This window comes from Temnothorax americanus, unplaced genomic scaffold, assembly GCF_048541705.1.
Source record: "Temnothorax americanus isolate GAGA-0224 unplaced genomic scaffold, ASM4854170v1 Scaffold8, whole genome shotgun sequence".
Taxonomy (NCBI): Eukaryota; Metazoa; Arthropoda; class Insecta; order Hymenoptera; family Formicidae; genus Temnothorax; species Temnothorax americanus.
In genome coordinates this window covers 5761031-5776687 of record NW_027509802.1, presented here as the reverse complement: position 1 = coordinate 5776687, position 15657 = coordinate 5761031, and the positions used below count along the sequence as shown (strand labels likewise).

General features: G+C 30.1%; 2 protein-coding genes across 14 annotated transcripts in view; one reads left to right on the top strand and one right to left on the bottom strand.

The window, feature by feature from the left end:
- Positions 1-14100, bottom strand: part of LOC143907335 (uncharacterized) — a 181526-nt gene extending 167426 nt beyond the window's left edge. The window contains exons 1-2 of one of the 2 annotated variants that reach the window (XR_013259830.1): positions 13960-14100; positions 5762-7073 (exon numbers count right to left, since the gene is read on the bottom strand). The gene's annotated coding sequence lies outside the window, so the exon portion shown is untranslated. Of the gene's footprint in view, positions 1-5761; positions 7074-13959 lie in introns of those variants that run through there. The other variant, XM_077424034.1, reaches the window with a different exon arrangement.
- Wdr62 (WD repeat domain 62) overlaps positions 1-15590 on the top strand; it is a 227182-nt gene extending 211592 nt beyond the window's left edge. For 9 of the 12 annotated variants that reach the window (XM_077424013.1, XM_077424021.1, XM_077424025.1 and 6 more), the window contains 6 exons: positions 2599-2744; positions 2831-3035; positions 3118-3244; positions 5564-5754; positions 5965-5985; positions 13973-15590. In XM_077424013.1, coding sequence (XP_077280139.1) covers positions 2599-2744; positions 2831-3035; positions 3118-3244; positions 5564-5754; positions 5965-5985; positions 13973-14355 — 1073 coding nt within the window. In that variant the 3' untranslated portion in view covers positions 14356-15590. Of the gene's footprint in view, positions 1-1380; positions 1519-2598; positions 2745-2830; positions 3036-3117; positions 3245-5563; positions 5755-5964; positions 5986-13972 lie in introns of all 12 variants that reach the window. The other 3 variants (XM_077424023.1, XM_077424024.1, XM_077424019.1) reach the window with 3 other exon arrangements.
- The last annotated feature ends 67 nt before the right edge of the window (positions 15591-15657 follow it).

Sequence of the window (15657 nt, the reverse complement as noted above, 5' to 3'; positions counted from 1 at the left end):
ACACACTTCAATGACGGATTGTTCTTTTATAGATATGCGTAACTATAAAAGAAAGACGGATAAGGTAGACATACCTAATAAAATTATACTTAGAGCGATTAAAAGAATAAAAATCGAGCGAGAATTTTTCGCAAAAACGGCGTTAGAATTCGGAACAAATGTTCGGACAATCACTCGCTACTGTAAAAAAGTTACTTGATCTTGCGATTCAAGAGTCGCATCCATATCGTCACAAAATTTTTATTTTAAAAATACACGTCACATAAACATATGAGTTTGTCTTAAATTATTTAATATTTTTTATTTCAAACACAGCTGAGGTAAAGGCTTTAAATGCAAAAAAAGGGATTAAAGAATTGAGGGGACAAAAGAAACTCACCACATTGATTTTGCAACGAACTCAAAATCAGGTTGATGCTATAAAGAAAAGTCAGCTCCACGCAGGAATCTTATCATAAAGTCTATACAAAATGCCTATTACTGCTCTGACTCTTTCGACTCGACAGTTTTTTCAATATTATAGATTACTCTAATAAATAATATTATAAATAAGTATAAAAATTATGTTTTTTATTATGTGGACAGATAGCCCCTCGAATGTGTGTGTATGACTAGATAGCTCCACATACGGGGCCATCTGTCTACGCTCGATTTGTCTACTTAAACAATTCATCTCTTTAAAATGTTAAAAGATAAACGATTCTAATTATGTTTTTTTTTATAGAAAGCTTGAAAAGTTACACCTTTAAAATGTTCAGCAGAATATTATTAGTTTTTCAGTAGACTTTAAAAAAGCGTAAATTATAATGTAGACAGATAGCCCCGGTCTCCCCTGTATGTATATTGGAATTATGACTTACGACTGAGAATAACATTATGAAAGGAAAGCGCGTAAGCTCCGCCCCTCCTCTTGTATGTACTCCCACCCCGAAAAAACTAACGAACTAACCCAAACCTATATGTAATTTGAAATTAAGATTAGGTTTGGATTAGATTAATTTGGGTTGGAATGATATGGATGATATTCTCAGTCATAATCGCAATATATATATTTATATTTATATTATACAATATATATATATATATATATATATATATATTATATATACAAAGATCAAAGAAATTTAGATTCTTTCCAACACATTTATTAACTCACAGAACTTTTTTTATTAACCAAGCGACGGGAAAGATCAATGATCTTGACTTCCTAAGAGGTCAAAATCAACATCAAGTTCAGCTGAAAGTCATTTGGAGCTAATTATGTAAAGATAAATATTTATGAAATAAAGGTAAGCTTAATAAAAATAATAAACATTTCTTCAAAGAAAAGCATCATGCAAATAGTAGCGATTAGTGCATGTGTGTGCGCGTTGTCAACAGCTGGCAGTAGTGGGGGCGGGCGAATTTCGTCAAAAGTTATTGACAGCGAAGAGGAAGAGAGTGGCATGAGACGCGCCTGTTCGTTGAGTGATCTTTCCATCAGTCCTCCAAATAGGTTGTTGCATGGCCCTGTACAAGGTATCTCTCATCATTACGTACGGATAATATATTTTCATACGCTTCTATGCTCAATGAATTATATTTCGATGAGTCGTTCTCACTAAACTTAAATTTCTATATTAGATATTTTACAATTATATTTGTCTTTCGTATTTTCGTATATTAACTATATTAACCCGTAAGTGCTCGCGTAGTGCACAAACTGATCCAGACGCATAAACATTTCTAATGGTTAAAAATTATTTTGTTTAAAACATGTCTCAGTTTATAATTAATTATAAATAAAAAGTAATTGTGTACATGGAGGAGGTCATCTTGGATGACTTGATTTTTAAGTATGTTGTCAAGGTCACCCTCCTGAGTGACCTTCAGAAGGTTTCAGCCCGCGCTCGTTGTTTATTGAAAAGTTATTAACAAAAAAAATTGAGAAATATATAGCAGTTATTTTGAGTATTAAAGGCATAAATGATTAATATATATGTCGAAATAGTACATGCATGAACAAAGAAAAGTTATTTAAAGCAGCAAATCGTTGTTTTCGGCTCCACTATCCACGAGTCCACGCGTTTTCGGGTTTATAACTTTCCATGCATGAAAAGCCCACGCATGTACTTTGAAGGCACACTATGTGTCTAGTTTAACAATAGTGGAGCCCCCGGGGGTAGAACTTACTGCCTTCACGCATATACTTTCCACGCGAAACGAGGTGCCACATGGGTTTATAACTTTCCACGCGTGGAAATGGTCATATATTAGTCATTTATGCTTTTAATACTCAAAATAACTGCTACAAACTTTCTCAAACTTTTTTGTTAATAACTTTTCAATAAACAACGAGCGCGGGTTAAAACCTTCTGAAGGTCACTCATCAGGAGAGTGACCTTGAGAACATACTAAAAATTAAGGTCATCCAAGGGGCCCTCTTCCATCTACACAATTACCAAATAAAAATGAACAATTCTGTGTGTTTATACGTAAAATATAAATAAATTAAAATGTAGGTTAAATTGATTCTTACGCAAGCACTCATGTGTTAAAAATATGCATAAGCAGCATGAGACATTTCGGTAAATTTTTTTTCCTAACTAGTGATAATAGTTTCAGGAAAGTTAGGAAGTAAAAATGTAAGTGTAACATCAAGATTTGGTGGCGGTGCCAATTCTAGCAGCCAATCCAGATATGTTTCAGGAAAAAGTCACTCGACTCACATAACAAGAAGCAGCAGCGTTGGTGTTTTAAACCAAGTATATTTTGTGATATGCGCAATAAGAACCTCGAAAATCGTACATGCATAAGTAATACGTTAATTAAAAATTATTGTAATTTGTAGAGTGACTCGGAATCGGATGCCGGTATAGCAGGAGGAGGTAGAGGGTGGAATGGCCAATCTAGCACTAACAGTAGGACAAGCGGTCTGATGAGACCGACGATTAGTTCTCAAAATAAAATTAATCATCAAAATAAATCGAGTTCTTCTAGTAACAATGTTTCATCAATCTTGAGAAGACGAGGAATGCAAGGGGCTTTCTCGACTGGTAATTTAAATTCTCATTTTGTATCAGCGAAGGCGTACGAACGAATATCAGTGTTTGCCTAAGATATACATTTCTTTCGCAGTTAATCTAAGTCAAGTGGGAAATCAAGAAGATTCGAGTTCGGAAGATACCTCGTCGAATGGAAATGGAGGAAAACCGGCACTACCGCCAAGACCTAGAAGCATCAGTATCGATCATTCCTCTGCTAGGTAAAAATTCGATGCTTTGATAGCTCTTGGTTTTTATTACTAACTTTCAGTATAAAATGAAAAAGTTTAATAATCCCATTAAACTATGAATACTTAATGCATTTATTTTCTGATAATCCAGAAATCTTGATATATATCGTTAGGATTATTTCATATGCCACAAATTCTATTACTAAGAAAAATATATTTATTTCGTAACTAAAATAAAAAGCAGCATGAAATAATGATACTCGTTTTATTACATTAATCAATTACGATTTAAAAATAATCAATAAATCATCAACGGCAAATGCGAGTCAGGCGCGCAAATATAGAAAAAATAATCATAACTCTTAAAATTGTCCTCCTTCACAATTTTCTTCAAATAATCGAGCTTTAAACTCTCGCGGTACGCAAAATCTCGACATTATTACTGCCATCAGATCAATTTTCAAAGCCTCTATATTTCGGGGTGGCTAGAAAAAGTATTTTCTCTATATTCTCTTTTCTTTATAATATTTGAGAGAAATGAGGTTATTTTAAATCTCATCGAAATATCGAGATTCTAAAAATTGATTTGGTGAAGAAAGCGTCAATACTCATTGAAGTTTTGCGTGTCGCGAGAATTTTAAGCCCGACTGTTCAAGTTTGTAAAAGCAAAAGATAGAAATTTTTAATAGTTATGATTATTTTATTGTAATAGGTCAATGCAATAAAACGAGTATATGTCTCACGCTGCTTTTTATTTTAGTTTATTTTATTTTAAGAAATAAATCCATTTTTCTTAGTAACAGAATTTATGGTATGACTACATATTAAATAATCCATAGTATATCTGTATAAGTTTTAACTGTTTATTAGTATAAAAAAAAATATTTATTTTTTTATTTATTTACATAGTACTTACACAATATATTTAATCCTACACGGTATAAAAGTTTTTATCTTATTAAAATTATTAATTTATTATACATTAAAACCTAAACCTAAAATCTAAACTAAATACATATGTCTAAAAAGTGTGCAAATTAGAAACTTGCACATTGCTTCCTCATCATTACAGATCGCTACCATTGCTCCTATTTTATTTTGTTCACAAAGCTCCTCTTATGAGGAAGCTTGTATTTTATTTGTTGCATAATTATTAGTATTTATTAGTTTGGCTACCTCATAGAGGAATCTTTATGAGCGAAATAAAATAGGAGGAATGGTAGCAATCTGTAATGATGAGGAAGCAATGTGCAAGTTTCTAATTTGCACACTTTTTTTCATTTTTTTAACCTTTTTATGAATTGAAAACGGGTCAGCTTAGTAGCACAAGTGGGGTTTTACAATTGACGCAATGTTAAATCGATATTGATTTTGGAAGTTCAGGCTACATGGTCCATATATCGACTTTCGCATATGGACCTTTGATCGCGTATAAAGCTGGATCTAATCCATCAAATCTTAAAGAATTATATATGAAATAGGGGTAGAAAAGACTGAAGAATATTAAAATTAGAAATAGACCGATATCTCAAAATTTGCGGAAGTTAGAGCAACCACAAACATTTCTGCAAAAATTCTAAATTTTATTAAAAAAGAACCGCTTTACCGATCATCGCCAAATTCAATCCAAACCTTCCTTACATGATACTCTATCGATTATAAAAAAAATGCATCCCGATATCTAAAAAATTACGGAAGTTAGAGCTGTTAGAGCATAAACGGACAGCAAAAGCGCACACACACACACACACACACACACACACATACACACACGCGCGCGCGCGCGCGCGCGCACGCACACGCACACGCACACACGGACATTTTGTATAGAAGTGATTTTTCGACGTTTTAGTTAGAACATTCTAAACACTTTGCCAAAGATACCTGAGAAAAAAATTTTTTCACGAAAATAAAGCTTCCTCTATGAGGAAGCAAAAATATAGCAAATTAGCATTGATTTCCACATACAATGTACTGTTATTTTCATTTGTACTGAAAAAAGAAATGGAGCTTGCTGTACAGGAAAAGAGATGATGTTATAATACTTATAATAGTATAATGCTATGAAACATAACATTAAGATATATCTACATTGCATCAAAGTAATATTATTTTTTTGCGTCAGATGCTGATAAACGCAATCTATAGAGGGGTTAATTTGGTTACAAGTTTGATTAAAACTTTTTAAATTAATGATGAGCAATGATTAAAATTTGCACAATATTTAGTAAATAATATATATTAAGATCAAGATTATCGGAGGATGTATACGTTGAAGTATGCATTTACCTAATCATTATAATAGTGATAGTATAAGCATAAGTATAAAGTAATATCTATTTTAATTAGCTTAAGTTTACCCGGTACAACGGTAAGAAAATCTGGATCGGCAATCATTACAAATGGCCGGAGTGGTGCCGGTGCGATCGGGCAAAATGGAAGTAGGATATCTGCGGCGAATAGAAATCAGTTGGAGCCTAGTCCACATGAGCTACCAGTCAAGGACACCGATCGCGCTATTGATGTATCTAGTGTCGAACGTGAGTATACCAAAATTAAACACGCAGTGATTATAATCATTTCTCTGTCATCATTCAAAAATTTAAATCTATAAAATAACAAGAACTATAATGCTAAGATATAATTTTTTTCAAATTTATATAATTTCAGATATAATCGGTATCCTTTGATTAATTCATCTATATGTTATTATATATAATCGATATCTAATTTTAATTTTATTCTTGCAGTAGGCATGGATAAAACATTAGGTAATTTAAAGATAATTTATTAATACTGCATTGTGAATATAATATTTCATTGTGTGTGTATCCAAAATTTATAAGTGATCATACTGTGATCACAACTATCATACTGTGATGGTTGTGATAAAAAAAATTTTAAGTTTATAATAAGTTATGGAGCTATAAATGTTAAATGTTATTTATTTTGGAATTAAATTTTATGAACAGTATGTCAACAAAGTCAAAGATATATATTTTAACATATTCTTATTGTCATATGGTATGAATTATTTACTCACAATTATATTTAAAATAATTTGTACAAAAATCTATAGATTATATTTATATAGAATTTCACTTACGCATGATAAATATAATGAAAATAACTATATATACAGGATGTTTTATTTTAATTTGCTTCAAGAAAATATCTCGGAAAATATGGAAGATACGGAAAAACGTTTCAAACAAAAGTTGTAGAATATCGAGCGGGACAGATGAAAATATGGACTTGATCTTGAGTGACTTTTTCCCCGGCTAGGTCAATGTGATCGATGTTTTCTTAAATTAAGAATTTCCTGATATTTTAAATTTTTTATGATATTTTTAATATAAAATATAAAATATCTTATATCTTGTAAAGTATTCACACTTTTCGATGACTTTACCATTATACTTTTATATGTAGAATAATGAAAGACATCGATTGTTGTAAAAAAAGAAACAGAAAAAATTATTTTAAAAAATTTGATTGCATTTTGTGGACGCATTCAATTTTACAAAGTTGCAAATGTAAAAATTATTATTTGATTCCTTTCATTCTACGTATAATAAAAGTATTAAGGTAAAGTCATCGAAAAGTGAATACTTTACGAGATATTTCATATTTTATATTAAGGGGGTAGACTAGTGTGTTTCAGGATAATTTTCAGGAATTAATTTCTAACCAAATATTTATAAAACACCAGTAATTTTTTTTTTATTATCTTCTATACACATTGAAGAACGTGTCAAAATTGTGTTGCCCAAAAAAATTTAAAACTCGTCGAGTTAAGCCGCTTCGCGCATCCCTATGATTTTCGGATGGTGTACATGATTTCGCGAAAACCAGTCGTCTGGAACAAAAATAAAAAATATGCTTATTATCTACATTGTATTGGCTTTCGGTTGAGGGAACATTTTTTTTTATTTTTGGCAACGAGAAAAAAATTCCTAAATTTTTTACTGCAATTGGGCAAAATTCAGGAATTTTTTCTCTTCGCCAAAAATGAAAAAAAATAAAAATAAAATGTTTCCTCAACCGAAAGCCAATACAATGTAGATAATAAGCATATTTTTTATTTTTGTTCCAGACGACTGGTTTTCGCGAAATCATGTACACCTTCCGAAAATCATAGGGATGCGCAAAGCGGCTTTTCTCGACGAGTTTTAAATTTTTTGGGCAACACAATTTTGACACGTTCTTCAATGTGTATAGAAGATAATAAAAAAAAATTACTGGTGTTTCATAAATATTTGGTTAAAAATTAATTCCTGAAAATTATCCTGAAACACACTGATCTACCCTCTTAAAAGTATCATGACAAAATTTAAAACATCTCAAAAAATTCTTAATTTAAAAAAACATCGATTACATTGACCTGACCTTGAAAAGGTCACTCAAGGTCAAGTCCATATTTTCATCTTCTGATATCCTACAACTTTTGTCTGAAACGTTTTTCCGCATCTTCCATATTTTCCGAGATATTTGCTAGGTGAAATTAAAATAAAACATCCTGTATATACAGGGTAATTCAAAAGGTTACTGCCAAACTTAAGGAGCGTATAGAGGAGTCATAATAGAACAACTTTCGATTAGGGACCTATGTTCTTCGAAGTAATCCTGAATCATTACAGTTACAGGCCTTTGAATGTATGAAACTCGGTTAATATGCCAATAAAATAATCGTAATTTGCTACTCTTTCATTAGCTTTATTTATTTGTTTTTATTAATATATATATATATATATATATATATATATATTATAATTTGTATTTAAATATGAAAAACCGAAAGTAAATTCGCAATTCGCCAACAATATAATAAATAATTAGACTTTCATTTCATCGACTACAATTGCCAAATAATCATCATGACGATTTGACCATTGGTTTTGGTCCGATTAATCGTCAAGACGTTAGTAATCTTTAATACTTATATATATATATATATATATATATATATATATATATAAGCATCTCATTTTTTAAATAATTTACATTAAGGTATTCCTTTCATGACACCAAAGTCTTAAGAATTAACTGATTTTTTGGTACGAGAAAGTTAAAATGCATATCTTTACGCTAGAAAAAAATTAAACCACATTACCGAACATATAAAGAAGAATTATGACTTTGAAAATTCGATATTTTATATATGACGTTATCGAAAAAGTCTATTTTCTACATTTCAATGTAATAATTTGTTTATCTTAAGATTTAAGATATTAAATATTAACTGCGCTATATATATATATACATATTCGCTAAACTCTATACTTTCGATAGTGCCGATAAAAATACAGTCACTGAATATTTAAACAAAATATTTATGTTAAAAGTTGACTTGAAATGTGGTTTATAGATGAATATTTTTTATGGCGACTTTCAAGGAATTATTTGGCAACGCTGGCGCTGCAAGCTGTGCGCTCATGTCACACTTCAGTTCATATAATGTACGGTTTATTATCAACTTTTATTTTCACAAATTGTCCCTTATTTTTGCCCACATTACTCCTCACTTGTTATGTTTCTTATCACACATTATTATTATAAAATATCTCTTTGATAAAAAGAAAATGTCACAATATTCTTTGATTGATGAAATTGACACTTACATTGACACTTTTGTTATCAACTTCACATTTTACAATCGGCGCCCTGAAAAGCGCAGCGTTGCCATATTGTTCTGACAGTAAAATTTACCGAAAAATGAAAAATTTCTAAATACACATAATATTTTCACTTTTTTCTTATAATTAAACATAATAATCAATTATATCTTGATTTTATATAAGTTTAATGCAATATACAAGAGTTTGCTGAGGCCCTGCTTAAGCGCCTACAAAATACGCTCTTCCGTGAAAGGAATACCTTAAATTAAATTATTAAATTTATTGTGAAAAATATTACCTCAGACAGAGTGAGGTAATATTTTTCGCAATAAATTTAAATTTAATTTAATTTAGATATTTTTGAAAAATGAGATGCTTATATGTATACCTATATAAGTATCAAAGATTATTAACGTCTTGACGATTAATCGGACCAAAACCAATGGTCGAATCGTCACGATGATTATTTGCTAATTGTAGTCGATAAAATGAAAGTCTAACTGTTTAAATATGAAAAAATAGCTCGGAGGTAAACGTTTTGTAACGAAGATGTAATCCAAACTGTGTAGATGACTATTTTGAGCAGTTGAATAAATTAAGCTATAATGTTGGCATAACTGCATTAAAACGTTGGATGAAGTGCATTGAGTGCAAAGGGGATTATATTGAAAAATAAGTGCATTTTAAGCTCAAAAATATGATGTCACTTAAGAAATTTTTCAAACAACCTTCGTATCATTGATATATATCGGATATATATCATTGACATATATCATGATATTTATACGTTGGTATATATTATATCATATGTATCAGTTTCACAAAACTAACGCTTTAAGTTGAATAACGGCAACGATGCGTATTATTGAGCGTATCCAGTACTGCAGTCGCTCACTGAGCTAACAAGGAATCCCTGCTGAAAAAGCTCGATTAAAACCATTAGAAAATCCTATTCGGTCTAATAAGATTGAATTGTGTTTTTAAACCTGCATTTTCCATGAAAACATAATTACTCTCAAATCGATTGGACTTTGTTGAACTAAAACTTATATGCCAATAGTATATATAAATAAGTTTCTATGATTTTGTATCAGATTCGATAGAAATATTCACATATCATCCTATATTGCTTCCTCATAGAGGAAGCTTTGTAATGGTGAAAAAATTTTTTTTCCAGATTTTGATGGAAATAGGTTTAGAATGTTCTAAAATGTCGAAAAATCATATTAGTAAAAAATGTCCGGAAGTATGTATGTATGTGTGTGTGTGTGTGTGTGTGTACGGATTTTTGTACACGCATCTACTTCTACAATTTTTTAGATACCAGTTTGAATTTTTGCACACAAATAGAGTATCATAGAAAATATGTCCTCCTCAAATTTTATTGAAATCGGTCTACCGGTATAGATTTTATGCAGATTTTCCTTTTTTTGAAAAATGTGTTTTACGCTGCCGCTTTCTCAATATTTGAGATAGCGATTTATTTTTAATTTTATTATATTTTCCAGTTTTTTTTCTACCCCTATTTCATATATAATTCATTAAAATTTGATTGATCAGATCTCGTATTACACACATTTGAAATTTCGAAGAATTCGTACATACATAGAAGCTTTATAAAACTTGATCTGATCAACCAAATTTTAACCAATTATATATGAAATAGGGGTAGAAAAAAGACTGGAAAATATAATAGAATTAAAAATAAATCGCTATCTCAAATATTTATAATATCGGGCTGATTTTTTTTATCGATAAAGTATTGTTTTAGTTTTTAAGTGGACAAGTATTTTTAGTATTTTTTAGTGAATGTATATAATTATTTACGCAGTCCCCAAAAGAGTTAAGTGTGAAATCAGAACCTTTGCTAACAAAGCTTCCTCTATGAGGAAGCCAAAACAAATAAATACTGATAATTATACCTCGAATAAAATAAAAACTTGCACACTTAGGAACTATGAGGAAGCAATGTGCAAGTTTCTACTTGCACAATTAAAAACTACGAGGAAACAATGTGCAAGTTTCTACTTGTTTTAATATGTCTATATTAGTTCCGAGTACGCTCAATCGTAAAATAGCAATCAAAATCTTGCTATTTTATGATTGAGCGTAATCGGAACCAATATAGACATATTAAAACATATAGGACGGAATGTGAATATTTCTATCGAATCTGTTTCAAAATCATAGAAACTTATTTTACATACTATTGGCATAAGTTCCAGTTCAACAAAGTACAACCGATTTGAGAGTAATTATGTTTTAATGGAAAATGTGCAAGTTTAAAAATATAATTCAATCTTATTAGACCAAATAGGATTTTCTAATGGTTTTAATCGAGCTTTTTCAGCAGAGATTCTACGAAGTATCCCCCTTCAATTTTGATGAGCTTTTAATATGTTGTATTTTAAATCAAAATAAGGGACACATTTTTTATATATGCTTATAATCGCGTATTTAATGAAAAAGTAAAAAATACTTAGCGAAGGGTAAAACACCTCTTTGAAAAAATCTTTTTTCTTTCTTTTGGAGTGAATATCGTTAAAACTATAAAAGATAAAAAACTTTTTCATAAAAGTTGAATAGTGTTAAGAGAGTACTTTAAAATAATAAGAAAAATACTTTTTGTATTTTATTTTCAATTTTGTATTTTTTTAAATACACCCCCATCACTTAACATTATTTCAAAACAATTTTACTATATGGTTGAATTTGTAATAAAATAATTTTGATTTGGTGATTAAAAATTTTCAAAAATAAAAAAAAGTTGGATATATCGTATAAAATTATACATACATACATACATATACAGGGTGTCCCATTTTAAGGATGTATGGGTGACATCTCAAAGCATTACTAAAAATCTAAAAATTTCATAGATTGTTCTATTACGTCTAAGTATCTGTGTAAAATTTCAGCACAATTCTCTTACTGATAAAAAGTTATTGTAATTAAGGATGTATTAGAGGTATTTCAAATATATTCAGAAAGTGCTGTAAATTGTTTTTAAATTAAATTGAAAATACTCTGTACAATTTTGAAGTTATTTAAGAGTTATTTAAGTTTAAAGTTGATAAAATTAACATTATCCCTTATAGAGAATCGACATTTTTGCTGTAAATATAAATAAAATATAAATAAACCATTAAGATATTTCCTAAATTTTTTTTATGTGTAAAACATACATCATTGATATTGTATTTTAAGTTTCAAAATTTTTTGCAACAATACAATTTTTTTAATTTATAATTAGTATTGTTTAAACAATACTAATTATAAATAACAAAAAATCATACTCAAACTGTTAACGGTAATCCCTTCTAACATATAAAAAATTTTGAGTTGTTTGACATACATGCAAAGTCTTCTTTTATTGAAAGTTTAAACTTTTAGCAAGGACTGTACGACCCATACATCCTTAATCAATTATCCCCAAAAACTTTTTTATTTGTGATTTCAGAAAGAATTGCTTCAGACGAAAGTTGTTTGCTTTGAAGGGGGACATATGATTCCAATATCAAACGTATCATACACGTCGTCATTTTCAAGAAATTTTAAAGGAGACTAATTTTTTTAATAGGAACTCAATTTTTTCTTTAAAATAAAAGTTGTAGATCTCGTTGAGACATTTTCAAAACACTATAATAAAGCTCTTTTTTGTTAAGAATTTCCTGAGATATTTAAAATTTTATTATAATATTTTTAACCCTTAACTAGCACGCGGGATCGAAAACACCCCAAAAAAATTTAGGCATCTTTTTCGGTCGGTTAATCTATGGATTTCGCATCGCAGTGCCATCTTGTCGTTAGTTCGAGTCACCAATGACACATTCCTGACTTAAACATAAAATAAAAATAAGTTTTCTTATAAAAATCAAGATTTCAATTCAGAAAAAAGGGGCACAGGCGATCATTAAAATAAATACCTTTTTTTATACCCACTACAATCATAATTTTTTTCGTAAAGTACTCTATCTCAAAAACATCGTGTTAAATTTTTATCAAAAAATATTTATTTTTGACTGAGATATGATTTTTTAGCAAAACAAGCCATTTTTCATACAAGAATTTTTTTGAAGCCTCAAAACTAAAAATTTTATAGTTTAGGCTAATGGGTATCATTTTCCAGTGTTTAATGTATGTACTTGATTTTTTTCAAGCCTATATTGGAGCCTCCATTTCGCCGTAACCAACGTTCAAAGTCGTGTGGAGTATACAACACCCCGTGTACAGATAACGTTCGATCACGGCCGCGCGCGTGTGCTAGTTAAGGGTTAATATAAAATATGAAATATCTCGTAAAGTATTCACTTTTCGATGACTTTATCTTCATACTTTTTTACGTAGAATAATGAAAGGAATCGATTGTTGTATAAAAATAGAAAACATTATTTTAAAAAATTCGATTGCATTTTATAGACGCATTTAATTTTGCAAAATTGCAAATGTAAAAATTATTATTATTAATCACTTCCTTTCATTATTCTACGTATAAAAGTATGAAGGTAAAGTTATAGAAAAGTGAATATACTTTACGAGATATATTCCATATTTTATATTAAAAATATTATAATAAAATTTTAAATATCTCAGGAAACTTTTAATTAAAGAGGGCTTTATTATAGTGTTTTGAAAACGTCTCGACGAGATCTTTTTTCAACTTTTATCTCAACAAAAATATCAAGTTTCATTTAAAAAAATTAGTCTTCTTTGAAATTTTTTTGAAAATGACATGTATGACACGACTCATATTGGAATCATATGTCCCCCTTCAAATCAAACAACTTTCATCTAAAGCATTTTTTTCTAGAATCACAAATAAAAAAATTCTTGGGAGTGATCGATTAAAATGAAACACCCTGTATACATCGGATATTTTGATTTATATAAATATCATGACTTTTTTTTAACTTGGCGCCCAATCATCAGGCTGTTTGACGAACTCGTACAAAAAAATTCTTTGAATCATTATCTAGAAAAGTTCAAGAGTTTATCATTAAAAGATTACACAGCTTTATAGATACCAATTAGCGTGACCTCGAGACTAATGTGTGACATGCATGTCTTTTATAAATATATAATTATTTATTCTATGATTAGATTTATTATAAATATAACATTTTTTACCGCATTCTTGCAGTCTCCACACAACTATGCAACACGATCGCGGATGAGCTTACACGCACTGCGGACAACGTCGTGCAATTGTACAAACGTTTGATGATAGACAACGACGACGACCCGTCTAGAAGAGCGATCGATCGGGATACGATGCTACGTGGATTAGAGTCGTCTGTTAACGAAACAATGCGTACTTTACGACTGGTCGTTGCCAGCGGTGGTGAGAACGACAACGATGGAAGTAGCGGAAGCGTCGTCACTAATGAAGCGACGGTGAAGTTTCAAGAATTACTCGCGGGTCAGGATCAGGGCAAGGTAGTCAATATGATGCAGCAATATTCCGAACTACTCTTAACTATGATGCAACAGAGGATGGGAGGAACTCAATCAAGTCACACATAAATCCGTCCGTTTGAGAATTGATAAGGAAAATGTGATTGCCATCGTTATTTAATGTACCGATATATTCATGAGATGATACGAAGAATGTACCTCGTAGTCTGTTTTCAAGCAGTGTACTATTGATAATTATTTCTCTTTGATTTTGAGAATTTAAATGTGTTTCACTTTATGAAAATGAAGGGAATATGTTCCCGTACGTAAAAACTTTGTATACATATCGTGTAGATGCGAAGAAATTCTCTTTTCCTTTGGTCAATTGTAGATCGTATCCGCTTTTGTGATTAACTCTTAAATTCGATAAGATAAATTAATGTCAATAGATGTAACATGAGATATATAAATAATCGAAATCTGTTGTCATCGTTTTTTATATTCTACGATGTGAAGTATAAATAATTATCGTCATAAGTACTAATAGATATTGAAATTAGTCTATGCCATCCGCATCTACTCAGATAAATCATGAGACAATTAATAAGGACGAAGTAAAAATATTGTAGGTTGTTTAATCATATATATATACACAGAGTGTCTAAAATTTTAAATATCATCACGAAATTCTTAATTAAAGAGGGCTTTATTATAGTGTTTTTAAGACGTCTCGACGAGATCTTTTCCTCAACTTTTATCTCAAGAAAAAAATCAAGTTTCATTTAAAAAATTAGTCTTCTTTGAAATTTTTTGAAAATGACATGTATGACACGACTCACATTGGAATCATGTTTCCCCCCTCTAACCAAACAACTTTCGTCTGAAGCATTTCTTTCTAGATTCACAAATAAAAAAGTTTTTTGAAGTAATCGATTAAAATAGGACACCCTGTTTATATAAAATCGATTTATGGGCCACTTCGACCAAACTCTGATGAACGTAATCGTTGATTAAAGGGTTGCCAACATGACAAAAATTTGTGTGATCTAACCTAATTATTTGTATTTCTGGCGATATAATCGCCCTAACCCAATTTTTCATTACATATCTTTTTTTTCTACAATACACGAGAAGATATGTAACGAAAGATTGAGTTAGAACGATTATATCGCCTGAAATACAAATGGTCATACTAATTATTTTGTCATGTTGACAACCTTTTAGGCTGTTTCACAAGTGTCGGTTATCTTAGATTAACTCACTCTTCGTCTCTTTCTAGAGGGATGTTAGAAAGAGACGAAGAGTGAGTTAATCTAAGATTAAAAGTTAACCGATATTTGTGAAACTGGGGCTTATGTCCATTTCTATCAACGCAGGTTAATTTTAATCTTGGTTTAACTTACCTGTCATCTTTTTCTAGTTGTAAAAGTT